The following is a 25,467-nucleotide window of genomic DNA, read 5'->3' on the forward strand; positions in this document are numbered from 1 at the left end:
ATGTATGACTGAAGTGCTGGCAGTTAAAACTCTGCCTGAGGGAAGGGCACTTTTCAGGATACAAGGCCCGGCATCCCCTTAACTTTCCAAATCAAAGGACCATACCAATAACTGTGTATATTCACTTAAAGGACTCCTTCTTCCATAAGCAGCCACCCACAGCCCCTAAAAGAACATCCAGGAGAGAGGCATTCAAAGTTTTGCTCTGCCCCTCATGCCTTCACATTTTGTTATTTAATGTTACTCTTGCTCACTTTCAAAGTCTGTTAACTCCACGTGCGTGCACCTAGGAATGGCCCTGTAAGCACACAGCGAGAAGGTGGCCGTCCACAAGCCAGGAAGAGGGCCCTCACTAAGAAGCAAGTCTGCCAGCACCTTGATCTTGGACTTCTCAGCCACCAGAACTGTGAGAAGTAAATGTCTTTTGTTTAAGCCACCCTTTCTGTGGTGTTCTGTTATAGCAGCCTGCGCTAAGGCAGCCTCCAAGTCCTATATGAGTGGACCCTGCTGCCTTCTTCGAGCACAGCTCAGGCTGCAGACTCCCAACCTCACTTCCTGGAGCTACACTGGCCTTTCTTTGTAGTTGTTGCTCTTGAGACCCTGCCAAGCTCATTCCTGCCCCAGAGCCTTTGTTGGAGCTTCTCTGCCTGGACCACAGAGCCAGCTCCTGCTTAGATTTCTCTTTCCATCTAAATAGGAAGCATCCCTTGAGGTGGTTATCAGGAAGCAATGCCCTCAGGAGAAAGCCAAGTCTAAATTAAAGCAAGGAGGTGGAGTCCAGCTGAGTGTTTCATTTACTGTGAATCAAGAGTTTCAGAGAGCCCAGTGCAGGGGTGTGAAAGGGTGGGGGTGGGGGCAGTAGCGGGTTTGTTTAGGGGAAGTGAAGACCAGAGAGGAACAACAGCAGGAAGGGAGAACAGCCCAAGAAAGGCCCCCCTCTTTTTAAACATCATCATCATCATCATCATTATTACCACCATTGGTAACATGTTGGCATTGCTGCTATCATCACTACAATGAAAAGGTGTTAGAGTAAGAGCAAAAAGGATGAGAACATCAGGAATCAGACTTAACTGGGAGAGAAAGTTCTCAGTTCTAAATGGACGCTGCCTTCTATTCGCCTCTCCTCTCCCTGCCAGTGGCACAAACTCCAAACCCCAGCATCCCCCATACCTGCTCCGCCCTGTGTAAGAACTCGGCAATGGGTTCACCTGGCCACAAAGTTGTCAAAAGAATTAGCTGTGCAACTCAGAGTCAGCTGCATGGCTTATAAGTCTGAGGAGGCCCCAGACTGGTGTTACAGGGGGAGTTCTGGCTGGAAGGAGGTGGCTGGGCTCTGGTCTGACCTTGGGGTGCAAGGCTGTCAATGGGCAGGCTTCTAGAAGACTTATGGGGCTGGTCTGGGTGTGCTCAGGCTGGCAGGCAAGGCAAGGTGTACTCAGCCTGATTAACAGGGAGTTGAGATAGAGCATAATCCAACTCCAAACCTGGAGATCCTAGAAGCACTTTCTGGGGTATGGTCTCATCTGGACAGACCCTGCTAGAGAGAGCGCTCTGCCTGTGGGGGAACCCTCCCCTCCTGGCAAGGTGCCCTGGGTCCTAGAGGCACTGTGCTCTGCGTTTTGACATTTTTAAAAATTATTTTATTACTATTTACATTGCAGAGTATATAAAATCCACACTCTTCAGGGACAGGTGCCGCTTGTTAACCCTCCATTAAAAAACAAAAAAAACCTGGATAGAAAGTAATTGATTAAATGCACATCGTGTGCCGCAAATCTTTCAAACACTATTTTAATTCATTTAATGTAAATCCTCCCATTGCGCCTGTACATTTGGTATTATTGCCCTACTTTAAGATGAGGAAACCAAACTTCCTGGAGGAAAACAGCCTGCCCAAGGTCATCACCGAGTAGATGGTGGGTAACACTCCAGACCTACTGGACTCAAAGCCCATTCTCATCACTGCTCTCCGGCCCCTCAGTTCATTGCCTCTACAGCAATAAAACAATGGCACAGGGTTGGGGTAGAGGTAGGTCTTTGGTTGTTATTATTGTTGTTTTCCTTTTGGCTCCTTTTAACAGAACTTAAGAGGGGTTTTGCTGACACAACAACTGAACAAACAATGCTGAGGAATATTTGTGAAAATCTTCCCGTACAATATTAGAAAGGTAAATGCCGCAAATGTCGTTTGACTCCAGCCAGTGAGCCAGGAATTAGAATTCTCAATTCAAACATGATTCTGGTGCTAAGAATTCCAGCGGTCCCTCTCCCAGAATAAGTTCCTTAAGAAAAACACTTTAATAAGGTAATAATTTTCCTTTTTAAGGAAAAATGCCCTCATCTCCCATGCAAGGGAGGGAATCTAAGGTGAGAGAGGCCCAGGGGACTGTCCACGTGATACACAAGTCCTCCAGGGAGACCAGAGGGGTCCCTGGCAACACCTGAATTTCTTTTAAAAAAATTATCACCAGAATCCTCTAGCCCTAAGAACTCAGTACCCTGATAGACACAGATGGAAATTGTTGAAGTGTCTCCTTGACTGTCAAAGAATCCTCAGACCTGAAAGGGGCCTTAGAAAAAAGCTGCAAACAGACAGTTTTCCAGGGCAGCCACACAAAACAGTGCAGGCCTCTTAAAACAAAGGAAGCTGGGCCTGGGAAAGGCACTTCCTAGAGGCATTTGATAAAGCTTGAAACATGGCTCGTAGCATTTGTTTCTATAAGAAGAGCTTCCTAAATTTTCCTGATGATCAGAATCACCTGAGGCATCCCAGGTCCCTCCCTGAGATACTGATTCAGTGGATCTGAGAAGGGCCCTGGGGAAATTTACATTTTTAGCAGGTACCCACCAGGCTGAGTCTTATCATCAGGGAGGTTTAGGACATTCTGCTAAGGGGACATTGTTACAATCCTCTGACCCAAGACAGGAAGGTTACCATTTTGAAGGGAGGTAAAACATTTCGAAGGTCAGAAAATAATTCTCTACTTGCAAAACGTCTTTGGTTTACAAAAGAAAGGGTCTGATCTTATAATCCTCTTGGTATGTTGATTTGCATATGTATTTGTATACACACATATGTTTGGATTTCAGTGATTTTTAAATAAATGATACTTGTTTATTTACACAAACCATACAGTAGATCACACAAAAAACAGTAAAATACAACTAAAGTGTCATCATCCAGAGCAAACTACTGTTAATAATTGTATGAGCATCCTTCCAGGTACCTCCATGCACAGGTAAGCATGTAGATATCATACATAACATTATACACCTGGGACTATACTAGATACGCTCTTTTGCTACCTGTTATTTCTACATAGGAATATTGTTTGACTAATTTTTTCATGGCAATATAGATCTATATTATCATTTTTCTAGCTGCATAATATTCCATTTGTATGAATATACCATAATTTGCTGAATAAATACTTAAAAGTTCTTTTAAAAACGGTATAGAGGACAAGGTAAAAATCAGATGGATGAAACTCCTAAGATTTTCCATAGACAATGAGAAAGCAAGTAGTTTGTAAGACTCAGGCACAATTCATAAGATGTGTATAGTGTACGGGGCTTCCCTGGTGGTCCAGTGGGTAAGACTCCACGCTCCCAATGCAGGGGGCCCAGGTTCGACCCCTGGTCAGGGAAGTAGATCCCACATGCATGCCGCAACTAAGAGTTCACATGCTACAACTAAGAAGTCCGCATGAAACTAAGACCTGGTGCAGCCTAAATAAATAAATTAATTAATTTAAAAAAAAAAAAGATGTGTATAGTGTACGTAGTATGTTAGTAACGTGTAAGATATGCTAAAAAACAAAATAAATGGAGTGTTTTTTTATGTTAAATATAGATGAAAAGAATGAAACAAATAAGAATGTCACTTATAAATAGAAGGGCTCTGATGGAAGGACAAAGTAAATCGTAAATATTCATATTGAATAAAATATTAATAAATGTAATAATATCTAATTTACAATTGTATTTATTTAGATATAATATAATGTAATAATATATTTTTATAACTTTATATTATTGTTAATAATAAATATTCCATATCTAATAAAATATTAATGATACATAATAAAGCCCAGCTCATGTTGCCTCCAGATTGACAGCTAAATCATCCTAAATTGATCACCCATTGGTGACACCCATTATGTCCAATTCTGGCTCCATGTATACTCTGCCCCAAAACGCAGAGAAATTACTAGTGAGCTATAGCTATTGGCCAGGTATACTTGCCCTGCACCCCTCCGATGGAGCAAGCCTATGCTGGCTTCAGACACCTTTTATCTGCTAAGACCCCTGTTCAACCACAGGTCTGGTCTTTGTGACCACACCATCGCTGGGGAAAGCTGACACCGCACAGAGACAGGACATATAAAGATTGCAAGCACAGGTTCCAGAATATGGACCTTTCACCCTATTAATATCCTAACCTAACTATGTTAAAATGTTCGAATCTTTTCCCCTTGCTTCTCACTGCATGTTTTCAAATTGAATAAATCGTGTGACTGCAACACCTGACTTTGGTGTCTGAGCCTTTCTGTCTCATAATCTCTGGGAGAGCTTGCCTGGCAGTGTCCTTGGAGGCTAAGACTGCATATCAAGGTATTTCCCACATTCCTAGAGTAATGGAGAGAAGCAAGCAGGGTGGGGGACCCTAATGAATACAATTATGTACATAGAAGGTACATCAAATTTTTTGCTCATCTGGGCCATGAGGGCAAGGTTAACATAAGAGTGAAATTTTTCATTCAATTTCAGGAATGTGTGGGGCTTTCAGCTTTTCCTGCCTCCATAGTTATTATCTAAGTTTTTAAACAAATCAATCAAGATTTATTTCCAAGAGATTCAAAGCTCTCTTAGATTTATATTCTGTACACTAAATCACATAAAGTTTCATTGGGCTGGCCAAAAAGTTCGTTCGGGTTTTTCGTAAGCTGGACCCAAACGAACTTTTTAGCCAGCCCAATAGCTATTCTTTCCAATGACATTTCATATTTTACCTATCTTCTCTCTCCCTGATCTAGTTCTGCCTTTGCTGGAGCCATCTTCCACTTGCTAAAGTATTTTGTTTCTTTTTCTAATCTTGACATATGTATTCTACTGAGCTAAAGCCATCAGAAGAGACAAATTTAACTTTAATGTATTATGAAGCCTCTTTCAAAATGTGTTGCCACAGTTATTTTAGTTACCAGACTTAAGATCTGAACTAAAAATAATCATACATATATAATTATTTTGATTTTTTGACTATCAATAATTATATTGCAAATATCAATGTCAAATATGAATAATAATTATAATCAAATAATCGTGTATATTTTTTCAAAACTCAATAAATTTTTTCAAATATCAATAAAATTAGGATTAGGTGGGGGAATTCCTGTCCAGAGTATTTTGTCTAATCTCGTCCTACAATCAGATTACCTCTAAATGAATCAAAATTTTGGCTGAACTGAAAATCACTGTCATCAACCACTGAACTAATGAAAATGTGAAGTACCAAAATCAGGGCTCCAGTGATGACACTCCTCCCAGCCAGAGGCTAATTGCATTATTTTATTATAATGGGAATCATAAAATAAGCTTACTCCAGCCTTTCCCACACAGCCACAGCACCAGGGGCCCAATAAAGGCAGCACACACACACACACAATGTAACCGCTGATTGAAAATTCAACTGCATATCTCAGCCACGGAAGAGCCCTTGTCCATGAAAATTTCCTTAGGCAGTGCTGTGCTTAGCCTAGAGGGTACCTGAAGCCAGTTACTGGATCCCTGAGTGTCTGGAATAGATGGAGGATGAAGTGCTGAAGAGAGAGGCAGGTGGTGGGGAGGAAAAAGGGTGATAAGTACACAGATTCCTTTTAAGAAATGTGGCTGTGAAAAGTAAGAGAGAGGTGGGGCTCTGGGTTCACAAGCCCCTAGTCATCTTTGAATTCTTGGGTTCTGGGCTCTCTAAAACATGCAGGAGTATAGTTAAATTTATGTTTCAGAACCTAGATGGACTATTACTCATCTATGTGCTATACTTAAAATGTCCAGACATCTCAGATTTCCAGAGATAGGCCAATGGCCACCAGTCTGTCTTGCTGATTCATAAGTGAACCATGCACTCTAATTTTTGTTTGGAAAACATGGTAGACTATAACTAACACATTCAAAAGTAAAAATAAACACTTATTATTTTTATTTTTCTTCCACTTCAATGAAGACAATGCAGGTAAAACAGCACAGTACCAAGTACACTGTAATAAGCATCCAAATAAACAAAAAGCTTTCATCTTTATTACTGTAGGTTGATACTTCACTTCCTATCAGAATTACAATGGAATTCTCACCACAAACAACTTTTCTTCTCACTCAGTGCAGCATGTCCAGGCCCCTGATGCACAGCCTTGCTCCCCGCGTTTCTTTTCCCCTCTTTGCATACCTGGCCAACAACTTTCCCTCCTCAGGTTCCTCTCGAATATCACCTCCCCCAGGAGGCCTCCTGTCAGATAATCACTGCCTCAGGCCTTCTGCTTACAGTATAGGGTGAGTGCAGCCCTTTTCACACAGCAATGTAATTACTGATCCCAAATTAGACTCCCAGGGCTCCCCTGGTGGCGCGGTGGTTGGGAGTCTGCCTGCCAATGCGGGGCACGCGGGTTCGGGCCCTGGTCTGGGAGGATCCCACATGCCGCGGAGCGGCTGGGCCCGTGAGCCACAATTACTGAGCCTGCGTGTCTGGCGCCTGTGCTCCGCAACAAGAGAGGCCGCGATAGTGAAAGGCCCGCGCACCGCGATGAAGAGTGGCCCCCGCTTGCCGCAACTAGAGAAAGCCCGTGCGCAGCAATGAAGACCCAATGCAGCCATAAAATTAAAAAAAAAAAAAAAAAAAAGTACCGTCCAAGTTAGTGGTTCTCAAAGCACGGTTGGGAAACCAGAAGTATCAGCCTGAATGGGAACTTGTTAGAAATGCAAATTCCTGGGCCTCACCCCAGACTGACTGAAGCTGCAACTCCGTGGGGTGGGACCCAGGAATCTGTGGTTTAACAAGCCCTCCAGGTGATTTTGATGCAGTTAAAATTTGAGAGCTACTGTGATGAGTGTCTCCAATTCCATATGAAGAGCTTGGGCTGCTGGTGTGAGCTCCCCAGGTATCCCTACTGATGAGGAGCCCCCAGGGGAGAGGGCACTGCAGAGGGGCTCCCAGGGGCACAGAAGTAAAAGTTTTTAATTTTCACCTTCAACTCACTTTTCTATGCCCATATTATGGGATGAGCTGGTAATAACCCTAAAGCATCTAAATTACCTAACAGTGAGAAGCCATGTCTAGGAAGTGAGTCTCCGCCCAGACTCTTAGCATCCTTCCTGAGAGCAAAGAGGCAAAGGCGATTTTGCCACATCAGAAAAGTGAACACCAAAGCCCCTTAAAGTAGCAACAAACAAGTGCCAGGCAAATAGTGCTCTCCAGAGACTCCAAGATTGTAAAGGAGGACAGCTGCAGGTAGAAGCTGACGATCAGAAACCTCAGGTCAAGAGTGTGCTCTACAGGGACCCTCCTCCACCCATACCAGACATTGCTTATGGATCACAACATTCTTACTCAACAAACGTGCACAGCACCTAGGAATCCTTAACTCCAGGCAGCCACTATCAGTTGATCAGAACTGGCCCTTGAGAAAAACCTGTTACTATCCTAGTTTAGGAGTTAAGTCTTCAAGCTCTGTAAAGTTAGTATAGAAAACAGCTGCTACTACAGGAATCTCACTGAACTTAGGAATCAGAGGCTATGCAATCTTGGAGAAACCACTTAAAATCTTTGCATTTCAGTTTCCTTATTTGCAAAAGGGAGCTGGCAATAGCTCCTCAGGAATGTTCTGAGGATAAACAAGATGGGTGAAAACACCTTGCCCAGTGCCTGGCAAATCAAAGGCTCCTAATAAATGTTTGCTGGATTTGAAACTACAGTCATGTGGGGAAAACTTCACCACCCAAGCTCACCTGAGGCTAATTTACCCAGAAACCCAAGCTTCAGTGTTTATACATGAAAGAGCTTTGGAGTAAGACGCTGACTTGGGAAACCAAACTGATGTTGAAGGGAATGTGGTCACTAGTGTAGGGAATCAGACCAGGGAGATATTTATCAGAAAGGGCTTGCTTGAGTCAGAAAGATCCTTCCCTCCAAAGACAATGCCGGCTCCAACCCCTCCTTTGCCATACTCCATGCCGCCCCTCTAAGTCATTTGACTAAAGCAACAGATCCTACCTAGAAATCTACTTTCAGGAAAACCACTTCCGGGGTCTGGGCAAGCATCTGTCTTATGTTTGGAACCTTTACGAGCTCCGTAGAGAACATCTCAGTAAACAAAATCCACTCCCAGCCCTGTCAGTTCAGTGGACACTAAGGACTTCCCCACGCAAGTGTCCCCATTTGGACAACTAGACTCCAAGAAAGGCCTCGGTTAAGGCCTCAGTTTGTGCCCAGTGCTTGCTATATGTTAACTCATTCAGCTCCATGTTAACACTCCCTTTTTTTTTGGCTGCGCTGCACGGCCTGGGGGACCTTAGTTCCCTGACCAGGGATTGAACCCATGCCCTCAGCAGTGAAAGCGCAGCGGCCTACCCACTGGACCACCAGGGAATTCCCTAACACTCCCTTTTTACAGATCTGGGGCTCTCAGACATTAAGATGTGCCCAAGATCACAGAGTCGGAAGGCAGGAACACTAGGATTTGAACAGCTATCTGCTATTCACACGCCACTAAACTCCACTGCTGACATGCAGCTGGAATCCACCCCAGCAGGGTCCTCGAGCTTAAACAGACAGGAATTATGAAACAAGCACACGGAAAAAATTCTAACCCCATTCCTGCCATCCATGGTCAGGCCTATAATCAGTGGTTAAAGTGTAACTGAGAACAAATACATCCCAGCATCTGTCAAAATAAAATTTAATACCTTGTAAATCCCACTTAATTCGTACTTAAAATTGAATCAGTAAATAGATAATACTCACCTATTTTGCTAAAAGCCTGTACATAATTAATCTTTAGAAGCCAGTGTGACTGCTGTCTTTTTTATTTTCAGCAAAGTGCTTACCACTGTTATATAATTCTGCTACCTCAAAGCTAATAGAACAAACGTGACCTACCAAAATGACCTATAACCCTAGACATCAAAATACCTTGCTAGGCATTTATTCTGAACTACGGGGGTTGGACTTACATGCTTTAGCAGGAAGCACCTCAGTTGGCATTCGCCCAAAATTACCTATCAATTCAGATCATAAATGCAGGTAAGATCTTTCTGTTCTTTGGGAAATAGGCCATTACAATTAAATTTTCTTGTATATTAAACAGTTTCACTATCAGCAACATCGAAAATGGTGGCCTTGACTTCTAGGATGTGACATAATTTACATCACACTTTTGGTGGTGGAAAGCCAGTAACTAGGCCGATGAGAGACGAAAAAGCAAGTACCTGGTAAAGCAGGCTGTCAACCGGCACTAGTCTGTGTTTCCTGGAGCACTTGTGCCAGGAGGTGCTGCTGGGGTGCCAATCCCACTCACAGGGAGACGATAATAATGTGGTACTTCGCACCCTGAAAAAGACAGTGTTGTTAAAAATCCAGCACAGTCATTCCCAGCTTGGCAAGATCTTCGAAATGCACTGAAGTTCACATTCTGTACAATTTACCCATTTACAGTATGGCTTTTAATATATTCCCAGACTTGTGCAACCATAACCACAATCCATGTTAGAATATTTTCATTACTTCAAGAAAGAAACCCAGGACCCCATAGATATCACTCCCTAATCCTCCAATTCCCTCCCCTCTCCCACCCTAGCCCTAGACAACCACCAATCTAATTTGGGTTTCTATATAGTTACCCCTTCTGGAGATTTCATACAAATGAACTCATACAATACGTGACCTTTTGTGACTGGCTTCTTTCACTTAGCAGAATGTTTTCAAGTTGCATCTGCATTGTAGCCTGTGTCAGAGCTTCACTCCACTGTATGGATATATCATACTTCTCCACTTTACAGCTGATGGACATTTGGTTCGTTGTTTCCACTTTTTAGCTATTATGCACAAATGTGTACATGGACCTAGTTTTCATTTCTCCTGGAAATATATCTCTGAGTGAAATTGCTGCCCCTAATGTTTCCAGTCTTCAAAAAATAGAAAAAAAATGAGTAATCATGTGAAGTTTGAATCCACCATGAATCTACCTGAGGACCATCCTGAGGATCAAGCTCTTATAAGAATTCACTTTTCAGGTTAAAAAAAAAAAAAATACTCAGCAGGTGAGAAAACATCTAGAGAAAACTTTTTTTAAATTGTGGTAAAATACACTTAACATAAAATTTACCATTTTAAAATATACAGTAGAAAAAACATTTTCAACTAAAAGGTAATTACAATACTGGCTCGTCTCTATATATTTATGTGTGGGTTGCCCCGAATCAGAAAAGATGGCATATACTTTTTTTCTTTTTACCCCTCATCCCAAGGAAACCTGAGAAAACCCTTTCCGGACATTTTTATGAATCCTGCATGTGCCTTTCACACAGCACAAGGAGGCAAGTTCATTTCTGGGCTGGGCCTGGGCCCCGGCAGCCTCACGTGGGGCATCGCAGAGAGCGCTAACAGTGGGAGGAGGAATGTGGCTTCTCACCAGTTCTGGACACACTCTTCTGTTTGCTAGACAAAGTGATATTGTGGCATCTGTGCAAAACACTCCCTACACAATGAAACAGAAATAAGAGATAGTGTCCATTCTATTTGTACAGGCAGGGGACACATTTCCCTTCTCCAAGGATCAGCAGGAAATGTGGGCACAGGCTAAAGCAGAGCCATCTGGATATCCTACAAAGCAAGCAACAGGATTACAGCCCAGCCCATATATGGTTTCTATTATTACTTCCCACGATAAATAAATGCCCAGCAGATCAAGGTGGGCTTGGTTATGCTTTTGGCCTTAATATGAAATTTTCCTACAGGTGTCAGTTCCAAAGAGAGTTTGCTTCTTTTACTGAAATGGCTTGCTTTTGAATTAAATCAGTTTTCTGAATTTTGACAACATCCTGATTTTAACTTTCTTTTATGATATTGCCTGAGGTTTTTGACATGTGCAGGAACCACCAATAACAATCAGCCATTTCTGAAATACACTATTATTGACTAGGGCTACCTTGTCAATAATAAGCTTGGAAGAAAAAACTAAATAATACTCTTGGTGTTCAATATGCAAATTTTTATCAGGTAACAGGAGTTAGTGCTGGAAAACTTTACAAAATTTTAAAAGGGAAATCCATAAGTGGCTCAGTATTTTTGTAAATGGATGTCAATTCTTTAAAAAAAATTTTTTTTTCATTTGTGGCTATGCTAAAACCAAGTAAGCACTGGCAAAATATTTGCTGTGCACCTGTCACTTGCCGGGCATTAGGGTCAATATACACATGTGTAAGACATCCAATCTGTGCTTCAATAAACTTGCAATATTCAGTCAATTGGTTGGTTCAGCCAATTCTGGCCTACCATGTGATTACATTTTGCAGAGTAGAAGCCCCAGCACAGGCCTGTTTGCAGACAGCAAGACAAAGTACTAAAAGGAGGAGGGGGTTGGTGGTGAAAGAATTCCTTGAGGTTTTGAAAACTCAGTCATGACCTGACTTCCAATTATGTTTTAAAACACAAAAGGAGCTGCTCTTAAATACTATGCAGTATTATATGTAAGTTGCAGCAATTGGAATATTTCTTGAAAAGTATGAAAGGGATAGAATTCTTGGAAGAAATACTGGCCCCACTATTCAGTCAACCAGCTCAATAGAAATCTCCAGTCTGAATGCTGGTGGGCAGATTTCCCTCTGTAGAAGCACAGCCAACCACCTACCTTCTTACCACTGAGATGTCTAACAGCTGCAGGGAGGGAAGGTATTGGGACAGAAAGTTTTCAGGAAGATCAGAGAACTCTGAGGTCAAGAGAGAACAAGTAGGATATCATGGAAAGTGCCTCTCTAGATGCTTGTTCCTCCAAGTGTGGTTCATGACTGAAGCACCAGCATCATCTGGACCATCCACTGTGTGGGCATCACCTGAACTGACAGTATCACCTGGAAGCATATTAAAATGCAGACTCTCAGGCCCCAACACATGTGCAGAATTAGAATCTGCATTTAACAGAGTGATTCATATGCACATTAAAGGGTGAGAAATAAGATATCAAGGTGCCTCTGAAGGATTTAGAACTCATTAAGTAAATTGATCAGTAGGAGATAATCCGTCCTAGGATACCAGGAGAGTTTACTACAAGGTCAGCAAGGGATATTTGTATGTCCACAGGAAGGCTGTGTGAGGTGATAAGAGAGTCAGCAAACAAAAAATGAGGATCAGCAAAATACTGTTTTGTCCATGTATATTCAAGGAACTCAAAGTTTTACAGATATAAGGAAGATCTTGACCTGTGATGCAGTGCTATTTCGTCAGGCTTAAAGGAATGTTCTCTTAAGAAAAAAAAAGGAACACTCAACTTCCCTTATTAAGGATCACTTTGGAATGAATAATTTGACTTCTGTCTGGCTAGACTTGGGAATTGAGGAGAACCAGAAGCGGTTCTACCTAGGGTACTTACTCATTCTGATGGCCGGAAAAGGTTATCTCCAAAAAGAAATAAAGAATGTGGCAATCAATTTACACATCTGAATCACGTGTGTTTGTTTAGGGTTAATCCCTTAATGAATGGTCCTGAGCCAGAAACTAAGAACATCCAGCTGCTGTCTGAGGGCCAAGCCCTTGATCATGATGACTCAAATGAGGCTGTTTCACACTTGTAAAATTCGAAGACCAAATTAGAATTAAGGAATGGTAAAGATATCAGCCATGTGTATTGCAGCTTCCCAATTCTCCAAATTATATGTCCAGAACAAACATCCCTCATTATTCACAATATTCCATACTTGGCCTGGGGATCCTCCCTGACTTGACCCTCTAAGTCGTCCACCCATCAGCAGGCCTTGGCCTGACTTATGAAACTTGTTTGCCATCCCTTACAAAAGGTCCTCCCAGCTCTAAATTTCTGTCATTCTGGGACAAAGGGCCGGGCTAAGGTATGCCGAATCTCTAGGGGCTACTTGAGGAATCACATTTTGGTCATTACAGCATGTTTTCCATAGTCATCACTAAACACTGACCCACAATGCCTCTCCTAGGGTCACTCTATACCTCTTGCACCCTCTACGCATATACTCACTTCCTTTGACTTTCAAGACAACAGCAAAATCATCCTTGTCATCATCATGCTGCCTCAGGATTCCATTCTAAAGCATCTCTGAAACTTCCCAAAGAAATACCTAATTTATTTCCAATAAAAACTACCTTTTAGATTCGAAGAGAATCTACCTAAATCAAGTGTCTCAACAGCAGTAGCATGGGCATTTTTTACTGGATAATTCTTTATTGTGGGGGGCGGGGGCTGTCCTGTCCATTGTAGGATGTTAGGCAGCATACCTGGCCTCTACCCACTAGATACCAGTACCACGCACAACCCCCAAGGGCTGGAACAACCAGAACTGTGACCAGACGTTGCCAAATATCCTTTAGGGGACAATTCCTGCCACTGCACCCCCTCCCTTGAGAACTGCTGACCTAAATGATTACAGTAATCCTTTCAGGAAGATGGGACTATGGATGATTTTTTTCCTCCTTATTTTTCTGAATATCTGTTGTTTATATGATAAAATGAACTAGTGACTTTCTATTTTTTAAAAAGAAATATCATTAGCTATACAGATACCTCACGTTGGTCCTTGAGTGCCAATGTGTGGCTTGTTCAGTTTAAAAATTGAATTTGGTCTTTAAAAATACTGTGCACCATACAGACACCTTCAGTTAAACTTCTCAACATATAAAAGACACAGATGAAGGACTTCAGAGAATAAAGTCAGGATTGAGGCCACTTAACCACTCAGAAACCCTTCTTCAACATGGTAAATCAGTGGGGCTATAGAAAGAGATGTGAAGCAAAGACTGCTGTTTCAAGAGAAGTGTTTACCTGAAACATAGTCTGCATGTACACTTCAGTCAGAAAAATACTTGCATTGAAGGAAAAAAAAAATAAGGCACAATTTACTTCATCTTTAAGAACTGCTACGTTTGTAGACCATGTAAAAAAAATTTCAAAATCATGAAATTAAAATATCTGAATGTAAAAATGGGCTCTAGACACACCCATTACTTCATCTTCTTGACTGCTAGACCAGGAATTTTCTTAGAGTATTATTTCCATGAATTTCATTACTGACTATTTTAATTCAGTCTGGGAAAGCCATATCTGCCAGGAAGAGACAAGTTCTCATTTGCTGAGATGACACAAATTTGGAATCTGAGCTCAGATGGAACTTGAAATGGAATTTAACTTTAGCCATAAAAAGGTAGTGTGCTTAGAAAATGAATATGATAAACGAGATAAAATGTATAAATTGCTTTGGGGAGCAATGTTATTTAAAATGCTGATAAGAACTAAAATAAATGGGAGGCTAACTACACAAAAAGAAAAGCAAAGAAAGAAACAAGTTCTCAACGAAGAACTCAACATCTATTACCCTTATGTCAGGGATGACACTTTCTTCCATCTAGGCCCCGGAAACACACAAAGCATCTTCTGGTCTCCACTGCTTACCCGGGGTGCTGCCAAAGGTTCACGTGTCTTCTGCTCTCAGGTAGAAGTTCTCTTTTGTTAAGTGGGGTGATACCAACTGCTGCTTCCAGAATAGCTGTATATTTCTTGTACCTCATCTTGTCTCTCTCAGTACAAGGTCAAGTAAATTTTGGGCACTGTTCCGTTGAAGCAGATGAAGTAATCTTTGCAATACCGGAAGCTGCTCTGCTTTTAGACGCTCAGCGTACCCCTAGGCAGAGCTATTACACTCCACTGTAGGGGGTAAGGCATGGGGGCGAGGCCAAGGCCAAACCACGAATAAATAAATAAACTTCCCTGCGACGTCAGTATTATATAAGGCTAGAGGATTTTGAATAAAGCACTAATGAAAATGATTTGCAGGATGACGGTGGTTTTAAACACGGCAATCTAACGTACAATCCCCAATTAATCCACACATAAATCCTTGAGGCCACTAATCCTTCAAGTACTAACGGCACAGGACGAGATTTATCTCAAGGTCCAGTAATAAAATAATAATTGGTCCAAAAAGCCTGCGTGCCTCTGGGTGAACTAAAATCAGAAGCAGATCTGCTCCTTCTATAAATACCTCTCTCTAAAAGGCTGCGCTTGACACTGAAAAAGGAGTTCCAGTTGTCATTTATGGCAATGCATTTCTAAATGCTATAAACTTTTTGCTTGAGTCAATTGCAAAGCAAAGATTAATTAACAGAGAAACAATTCTGTTTTTTTTTTTTTTTTTTTTTAGTATCTTTTTAAATACCTCTAAAACCCAACAGAGGTGAGCTCTGCTAGCAGGGAAATAATAACTATTTGGAGATATTCAGAATCGAACCCCTCTCCCTTTTTTATAAATGTCTCCTCTCAGCTGTAAGGACTTTTCTTACCCTCTTTTCATGGGGTAAAGGTGGATGGTCCATCACACGGCCCACCTAAGGGGCCACAGTCCACATGACCCAGCCTGGGTAGACCAGTCCTCCCCGGGGCTGAAAATAAGACATTCAGAGAGAAATGCCCTCTCTCCACTGCAGTTGGTAACCAGGGCTGATAGGAGGTTAGAGCTGCTAGCAATCATGTTCCCCGCCAGGTAGAGAGGGCTCTCCACTAGTTGCTGAGAAACAGCACCAGGGGAAATGCGATGACATCATTTGAGTTTCTCGATCCAGCTGTGCCTAAGATAACTGTCATCCTAGGAGATCCTAGGTACACTTTTATTAAGATAATAAATTGATTTTTGTGAAATTTAGTTTTAGTTGAGTTTTTGTCGCTCTGAAAGAGTTCTGATTTATACACCTCCCTGACCACTTCTTCAAGCTATTTTCTCTTTTCTATTTACTGCAATACGAGTTGTACTGCTCCTTGTCTAAACAAACTCATATACAGAAGGGAAGTAAAATCAAAGAGAGTCGCCCTGTAATACTTCTGACTAACCTAGATATTCACAGTGAATAAGTGTCCCAAACCCTTCCACATTCCCCCAAATCTTGAACTCTTCTTCCACAGTCTCTCTCTTTCCTTAACAGCAAGTTTCTTTTTTCTTTTTTAACTTAAGGGACCTAAATCAGTGGTCTCCAAAGTAAGGTGCATATGCCAACAATCTTTGGGGTGTGGGAAGAAAATATTAAACCATCTATTTCTTTTTTGTCTCTTGTCTATTAAAATTTTAGTTTAAGCATTTATGTTATTAAATATTTGTAATGTTTACTTTAGGAACTAATACAGTAAGTCCCCTACATATGAACGAGTTCCGTTCCAAGAGCGCATTTGTAAGTCTAATTTCTTCAAAGTCCAACAAAGTTAGCCTAGGTACCCAACTAACACAATCGGCTATATAGTACTGTACTGTAATAGGTTTATAATACTTTTCACACAACTAATACATAAAAAAACCCCACAAAAAATAAAGAAAACATTTTTAATCTTACAGTACAGTACCTTGAAAAGTACAGTAGTACAGTACAACAGCTGGCATACAGGGGCTGGCATCAAGTGAACAGGCAAGAAGAGTTACTGACTGGAGGAGGGAGAGGAGGTGGGAGATGGTAGAGCTGAAGGATCGTCAGCAATAGGAGACGGAGGGCAAGCTGCATGTGACAATGTATGCTAGACATGGGAACGAACTTACATGATTGGGCATGAGAATGCACATTCGCACCTTTGAAAGTTCACAATGTGAAGGTTCATATGTAGGGAACTTACTGTATATTTTAAATTACATAAAAGTATATCTTTTTTTTTTTTGGCTGCGCCTTGAAGTATGCAGGATCTTAGTTCCCAAAGTATATAATTTATAAAGTAATATACTCATATATATTATAGAGTCTGCTTAAAAATCTGATGGGGTGTGTGAGCAAAAAAAGTTTCAAGGTCGGTAACTTAACACTTCAACTGCTCTCTAAGCCTCAATTTCCCTCTTTATTAGAGGCCTGAACAGATGAACACCAAGTTATCTTCCAAAACCCCAGCAACAGGCTAAAAGCCCCCGCTTCACTTGGCCCGATTATATAATTACAGTCGGCCCTCCACATTTGAGGATTACTATCCACAGATAAAACCAACCTTTGGGGGGAGGATTCCAGAAAGTTTCAAAAAGCAAAACTTGAGTTTGCCTAGCTCTGGCAACTATTTATATAGCATTTACATAGTACTCACAACTAGTTACATAGCATCTACATTGTATTTACAGCTATTTATGTAGCATTTATACTATATTAGATATTATAAGTAATTTAGAGATGATTTAAAGTATACAGGAGAATGTGTGTAGGTTGTAAGCAAATACTATGCCATTTTATATAAGGGACATGAGCATCTCTGGGTTTTGGTATCCTTGGGGGTCCTGGAATGAATCTCCCATGGATACTGTAATATAATCTGACCACAAGTAAGTGGTGAAAACAAAGGACAAACCATTTGATCTTGGAATATTCCATTTCCATAGCATTCATGATATTACTCCCACTGGTTGTTTTACAAACAATTAGTACCAGTTAGTCACAGGAATTCTTTTATGGGCTGAACTTGGTTGGCTACAGCTGCCACTGCCAAAAAAAGCTCCAATACAGCCCTCATTTAATCATACAGGACGATGGAATTATACTTACACAACAGTCTTTGTTCTAACAAATTGTATTTCTAATGACACGTGATAAAAATTACTACACAACCCTCTCAAACAAGAAATGAAGTCTGAGTTACCAACAACAAAAATCAAGCTAAACTTGTTATCCGTTGGAAGCTGTTTTACTACAGTGAAAGTGACAATACTTTACAATCGGCATGTATTAGTTTCATTTTCTGTAGGAATTTCTGATGCATTTAACGTAATAACTCTTACAAAGTGATTCTTATCTATGATGATGTCATACAAGATTAAAATTGGGTCTTTCATTAGGAAAAAATTTCTGCTTTAGCAAGTAATTAGAAAGAATTTGCTTTTCTTCCACAAATAAGATTGTTCAGTTTTCTAATTTATTTATTTATTTTTAAAAACTGTCATCTTTGTATGAACTTCCTCATAATAGTACATGAGGACAATAACACAGAAGAAAATAAATCTAGCCAAAACACTCCATCCAGATATGTAATTATAAGGCTATTTTCTTTGTAATTCTATAACATCTTCGGAAATATTCATTAACTTGGTTAATTCCAATTTCTAGAGTTCTAGAAATTCTTTATAACTACAACTATCTGATTTAAAAATCACTTATTTATTTTTTAAAAATTGTTAAATATACATGATCCAAAAAACTTTTAAGTCAGGATGCTCAAGTTCTCTTTCTGAATAATCAAAATTGAATATAAAAATTCACAGATAAGACTGACCTTCCCTTTGAACTGATTATTTCTACTTATTTCTGCGGGAGAAAAACAGTCGACATCCTTCTTCACGGGGTATTCTAACTGTTCCTGTGCTTTAGAAGTATAAAAATGGAAATGAACTAATGCCCCAAACAGGCTGTTATACAGGGTGTGGTCTGCTTTTCAGGGAGCTGAAAAAAGCCTTAACTAAAAGTAGAAGAGTCGGGGAAACAGTCCTTTTTTTTTTTTTTTTTAAACTCCACTGCACATAAGATAAATTATATGACTTTAGGCATAATTTCATCCCCACCCCCCACCCCCAGTAGCTTCATATAGAATACATCTTTACATGTTTGCTACTCAGATGAGCCACTAGAACACTGTAAGAAAAACAGACTACATGGTGTAAGAGAATTACAAAGAGTTCAAGATTAGTTGCGGATCTCCTAGATTTAACACACACCCCCATTTCTCCCCCCACCCCCGCCAACGCCCGGTCACCTCATACTAGTCTTCTCTCTTCATAGCCAGTCTCAAAATGCACTCACTACTGGGTTTATACTATTACCTTCAACTGGATGTCACCAAGTCTGTCCTTTCAACCCTGTCCTCCCACCCAACCCAATATCTACCTGAAGGAACCCACTGCCCAGCCCCCAGCAGCAGTTGCTTCTTGCCTTTTCCTGTTTCTTGCATCCTCCTCCTGGCTCTCCTGGCATGAGACCTTGAAGCCATCCTCACACATTCCTGGGGTGCCCAGTCATACCAAACCCGTGACACAGGGAAAGAGCTGAGTTTAAATGGGAAGACTTGATTTGAATCCCACCTCTGCTGTTTAACACCATATGACCTTGAACAAGTTACTTGACCCTTCTGAGCCTATTTCTTTATCTGTAAAGCTGCAAGAAGACCACAGTGCAGAGGTGGCTTTAAATAATAAATGAGATGATGTACTTTTAGTCAGTGGATATCATCTCCCTCCCTTCCTTCCATCTCTCCCATCTGTCCTTCTTTTTCCATTCCTAATACCTCTGTAAGAAACCTTCCTTAATCCTCATTTCTTTGCAGGCAAGCACAAGGAGTACTTACAAACTTCTGACCCTCCCCTGCAGCTACAGAAAAGCCCAAGGGTGAGTGATTTTGTGGGGAAAATAGGGAGACTGACTGAAGGGTACAGGAACCTAGGGGCTGAAGTGAATGATGGAAACCATCAAAAAGAGAAAGTAGGGTCTCCGGGCCTGCTATAGGGAGCAGAGGAAAGGGTCCCAGCTCAGGTGGTACTCACCAACTGGGGAAGTTCTCCCTTACCATATTTCACAAATTTTTAATCTCTGCTACTGAATAATTAAAAGCCAAAATTTAAATCACTTGACTGTACCTCCCAAATAACTTGAATACATAGTAATTCTATAAGTACCCTCATTCCTAAGAAATAAAAAACTTTCAACTCCTTATGTGAGGGAAATTCACTCCTTATTACTGTTGGTAGAAACTGTGTTCATGTTCCATTTCTACTCTGAACCCAGAGTTGTAGGATTCTGGCAGGTCTCTTGCCTGGGAGCAGATAAGCAGTGGCAATGCACAGAATTTAGAACACTGACAGGAGCTGGTTTAAGTCACTAAGGGCTTGGCCATTCATTGGGTTAGAGGATATCAGTCACCTCTGCTCTGCAACTTTCGGAAAGGGACAGAGTCTCTGGAACTTGGTAGGGACTACACAAGGTGTGAAGTGTTGAGATCCAGCAGTCTGTGGCCAGTGGCTAGAGAGAAGAAGTTCACATAATCCCACATCCCACCTGCCGACACCAGCCCCCAACCTCCTTAGCATGAACTGTGGCATGACACTGCCCAGGACTGAAGTCCAGCTCCACCACTAACTAGCTGTGTGACCTTGGACAAGTCACTTAATGTTTCTTTGCCTCAATTTCATCATCTGTAAAGTGGGGCTAATAATAACACTGACCTCATAGGGCTTTTAAAAACTAAATCAGAGGCACACACTTTAGGTTGCAAAATAAATGAGTCATGGGTATGAAATGTACAGTATGGGGAATATAGTTAATAACTGTGTAATATCTTTGTATGGTGACATATCATAATTAGACATATTGTGGTGATCATTTTGAAATGTACAGAAATACCAAATCGCTATGTTGTATACCAGGAGCTAGCATAGCACTGTAGGCCAGTTATACTTCAAAAACAAACAAACAAACTCATAGGAAAAGAAATCAGATATGTGGTTACCAGAGGTGGGGGTAGAGGGAGGGGGAAATGGATGAAGGTGGTCAAAAGGTCAAACTTCCAGTTATAAGATAAATAAGTACTAGGGGTGTAATGTACAACATGATAAATATAATTAACACTGCTGTATGTTACATATGAAAGTTGTTAAGAGAGTATATTCTAAAAGCGCTCATCATAAAAGATTTTTTTTTCTATTTCTTTAATTTTATATCTATATGAAATAACGGATGTTCATTAAACTTGTGATAATCATTTCATGATGTATGTAAGTCAAATCATTATGCTGTATACATTAAACTTATACAGTGCTGTATGTATGTCAATTATATCTCAATAAAACTGGAGGGGAAAAAAAAGAAATAAACAGGGAAAATTAAAAAAAAAAACCAAATCAGTTTTTACTTGTAAAGCACTTAGCACATGTAATGTCCAGCATAAAATATATGTCATGTGTGTGTGTTATTTTCTTTTCCTTCTTAATTAGTTACGTCTTCATTTTTTCCAGAAAGCTCTTCTTGGTTGAACCACCTAGACTTGGCTAGGTTACTTCTGCTCTCTCTCAAATACTTTCTGTTTAATCTCTCAACAGTGGAACCACAGGGCTTCCCTGGTGGTGCAGTGGTTACAAATCCGCCTGCCAATGCAGGAGACACGGGTTCAAGCCCTGGTCCGGAAAGATCCCACATGCCGCCGCAGAGCAACTAAGCCCGTGCGCCACAACTACTGAGGCTGCGCTCTAGAGCCTGCAAGCCACAACTACTGAAGCCCGCACGCCTAGAGCCCATGCTCTGCAGCCACCGCAGTGAGAAGCCTGCGCACCGCAATGAAGAGTAACCCCCACTCGCTGCAACTAGAGAAAGCCCGTGCACAGCAACAAAGACCCAACGCAGCCAAAAATAAATAAATTAATTAATTTTAAAAAAAGAAAAAGAAAGTAGAACCACAATGAATTTAAATTATGTGTTTAGGCATGTGCAGAGGATAGGGTGGGTCCTCTGGGCCATGGAAGGAGAAGATTAATGAAAGGTTAAGAAGGAGTCTGGGGCAGTGTTGGTGGGTTTGGCTTCTACACTGATCCAGGTTTGGCTTCCACCCCAATCCACCCCAGTGGTGGTCTGCCTGGGTGTCAGACACAGGTTTGCTCCCAGGCAGAGCCTGTTTAGTGATCACAGTGTTGTGGCCGAGCTGGCCACAGAGCCTCAGTGCATGGGCCCCCCTGGAGGAGCCTCATCCTGCCTCAATGCTGTACTTTTGGCAAACCCAGGAGACACTTCAGAGTTCAAGGCAGAAGAACCTGATGATGTGAGCCCCTGTCTCGCTCTCCTGGGACATCAGTGGGAGATGGTGGAGTGTGCATGACAGCTGCTGTGTTAACATCTCTCTTGGTTCCAGGCAGAATTTCTTATTCTGACTGTATTAGTTTGCAAGGGCTGACGTAACAAATTACCACAGACTGGTGCCATAAATAACAGAAATCTATTATCTCATAGTTCTGGAGGATGGAAGTCCAAGATCAAAGTTCTAGGGACTTCTCTGGTGGCGCAGTGGTTAAGAATCCACCTGCCAATGCAGGGGACATGGGTTCAGGCCCTGGTCCGGGAAGATCTCACATGCCACGGAGCAACTAAGCCCGTGTGCCACAACTACTGAAGCCTGCGCGCCTAGAGCCCGTGCTCCACAACAAGAGAAACCACTGCAATGAAAAGCCTGTGCCCCACAACGATGAGTAGCCCCTGCTCGCCTCAACTAGAGAAAGCCCGTGCGCAGCAACAAAGACCCAATGCAGCCAAAAATAAAATAAATAAAAAAAAAAAAAAAAAAAAAAAAAAGTTCTGAGGCCCATGAGGCAGGGCTCTCTACTTGGCTTATAGATGGCCACCTTCTCCCTATGTCTTTACATCATCTTCACTCTGTACGTGTCTGTGTCCAAATTTCCTCTTCTTATAAGGACACAAGTGATACTAGATTAGGGCCCACCCTAATGAATTCAATTTTACTTGATTACTTCTGTTAAGACCTTATCTCCAAATAAGGTCACATTCTGAAGTACTGGGGTTAGGACTTCAACATATGAACTTGGGTGGGGGGGGGATACAATTCAATCCATAATGCTACCTAAACTTGGAAAAAAAAAAAAAAAAAGGAAAGCCCTCATCAAGTGAGATGAAAAAGATAAAAGCCCAGAAGAGGCGAGTTGCCTGGACATGTCCAGCCTGTGATTTGATCCAGCATACATGCTTTATAGCAAATCAGCTGGGAAAAGAAAATGCGTCATGTTCAAGATGAGCCAATGTCTGATACCGTGAGAAAGATCTGTTCTCTGGAAGCTGAATCCAATAAAATAAAAGAGGAAGAAGTTAAATCCCATATAAAACTATTACGAGCAACTGAGAAAGACTTGGGATCTCTAAACGGCACTCTAGGGCTTGTGTGGGGAGTTAGATCAAGTGTCTGGTGGGACTGATGACTCAAGATCAGCTTCCCCTCACAGACACAGAAAACAAACTTATGGTTACCAAAGGGGAAGCGGGAGTGGGGGGAGGAGAGGGATAAATTAGGAGTTTGGGATTAACATATTTATACTACTATAAAGTATATAAAATAGATAAAAAAACAAGGACCCACTGTATAGCACAGGGAACTATACTCAGTATCTTATAATAACCTATAATGGAAAAGAATCTTTAAAAGTATATATACATACATACATGTATATATAAATAACACAACATTGTAAATCAACTATATCTCAATAAAAATTTTAAAAAAAATCAGCTTCTCTTGGAGAAGAGAACAGGGTAATAAATTGGAATCAGGGGATGGCAATAATGTTGATGACCGGGCATGAAGACCCAGGAGGAAACTAATGTTCCAAAACCAAGCATGCATCTCACCACCCAAGATGGAGAGAAAAATCAATTTATACCAATGCTGCAGAAGAAGAGAACAGAAAAGCAGACTCAACAGGTCATCTTAGTGATGTCAGATTGAACAAGCCTCGAGTGAAAGTGCAGCCCCAAACCTTCAGGAGAGAGGAAATGAGATGATGTGACTCCTTCACAAGAAAGAAATGCAGCCTGTTGGGATATTAGCTGTTGAGGCAGAGCAAGAGGTGGAAAGGTCTGAAGCAAACAACAAGCTGAGCTGTGGCTGTGAGGAGCTGGAGACCTTGAAGCTAAGCTGCAATGACCCCGTGTTCTTCTCAAGCCAAATTCTATTCCTTCAGAAGGAGCTTATGATCATTGGCTGAGTGTGGGAGGCTAGACAAAACCTCCTTCTCTCAAGACAGAAGGGTGCAGACGTGAGACAAAAAATAACCGTAAGAGCAATGAAACCTGAACCACAGCAATTCGGGGAGAAGGCAATATTATTGACTCCCTTTTACAAAGAGAAAACTAAGGCTTAGAGTTGAGAAACCTGCCCTAGATCACACGGCTCCTACGTGGCAGAGCCGATATTCAAGCCCACGTCTGATTCTTTCCTACTCTGTTCTAGTGCCTTCTTGAGTGGACCTCCATGCAACTGAGGATTCAGACAGAACATCTGCTTCCTGATCCCTAGCAGAAGTGCTGCTTCCTCTGAAACAGAAGGATATCTCACCCCTACCCTCTAACCCCCTCTTGGCTATAGGCTTTCCTCTTCCCTCACCTCCTCTTTCCCAAATCTGCTATTTCCAGGGGATCCAAATGTGGAGTTTGTGGCAAGAAGACATCCTCTTCCCTCTCCTTCTCCAGGAAGCTCTGCCTCTCCACAACCATCACCAAGCTGGCTTCCCACCTAGGGGTCACTGTCCTCCTTCTCCTCCTCATGGGCTGGGTTTTCCCCTGGACACCCCCATCCAGACAATAAAAGTGAGTTACCTCCTGGGTTTACTGAGCTTCCACATATACATGAGCTTCCCGAATAGTCAAGATCCTGAAACACCACAAGGTTTTTAAAGTCATTTTGTCTTAAATTTTCCTGTAAAATATTTCTAAATTATCTATATTTATTTTTAGTTAAAAAAACTTTTTCATATAAGTGGTTCTACTTTTTCTCAAATTGTATCTTGATAGTATTATAAATTTTAGGATATGTGTTACCATCATTTAATTATTATCAGTACTTCAGAAACTCTAGTAAAAATAGTCAGTTTTGGGCTTCCCTGGTGGCGCAGTGGTTGAGAATCTGCCTGCCAATGCAGGGGACACGGGTTCGAGCCCTGGTCTGGGAAGATCCCACATGCCACAGAGCAACTGGGCCCGTGAGCCACAGTTACTGAGCCTGCGCGTCTGGAGCCTGTGCTCCGCAACAAGAGAGGCCGCGATGGTGAGAGGCCCGCGCACCGCGATGAAGAGTGGTCCCCACTTGCCACAACTAGAGAAAGTCCTCGCACAGAGACGAAGACACAACACAGTCATAAATTAAAAAAAAAAAAAAAAAAAAAATAGTTTTAATTTGATGAGTCAGCCCACTATTTCCTAAACAATATATATAATTTTGTAAGCACTTCAGCCACCAGATACATCTGAAATAGCAAAACACTTGCCTCTGCCAATGGTTCTATGTACTACAGTTACAAAAGAAAGGTGAAACAAAGTTCCTTGTTGGCCTCAGTATATTTCAGTTGACTTCAAAAATCACAGCTCTGTCTCTCTCAGCATTCTATGATGGCCTAGAAGGTAGATATGATGTCATACCCAACCCTGTATCTGCAGCATCTCTCCTCTCTCAGGAATCAGCGTATGATAGA

At 41.5% G+C, this 25,467-nt stretch overlaps 1 protein-coding gene across 6 annotated transcripts in view; it reads right to left on the reverse strand.

Moving 5' to 3' along the window:
- The window catches only part of TJP2 (tight junction protein 2), a 123,920-nt gene that overhangs the window by 86,085 nt on the left and 12,368 nt on the right, over positions 1 to 25,467 (reverse strand). Inside the window, exons 1-2 of one of the 6 annotated variants that reach the window (XM_068551822.1) lie at positions 19,166 to 19,203; positions 9,481 to 9,601 (exon numbers count right to left, since the gene is read on the reverse strand). The exons of 1 other annotated variant lie outside the window; for it this stretch is intronic. Coding sequence is in view for 2 of the 5 variants with exons in the window: in XM_068551815.1 (XP_068407916.1) it covers positions 9,481 to 9,601; positions 14,685 to 14,800 (237 nt within the window). In the remaining 3 variants the exon portion in view is untranslated. Of the gene's footprint in view, positions 1 to 9,480; positions 9,602 to 14,684; positions 14,826 to 19,120; positions 19,144 to 19,165; positions 19,204 to 25,467 lie in introns of those variants that run through there. 4 more of the 6 variants (XM_068551821.1, XM_068551815.1, XM_068551814.1 and 1 more) reach the window with 4 other exon arrangements.

The sequence above is a fragment of the Eschrichtius robustus genome, chromosome 10 (assembly GCF_028021215.1).
Source record: "Eschrichtius robustus isolate mEscRob2 chromosome 10, mEscRob2.pri, whole genome shotgun sequence".
Lineage (NCBI taxonomy): Eukaryota > Metazoa > Chordata > Mammalia > Artiodactyla > Eschrichtiidae > Eschrichtius > Eschrichtius robustus.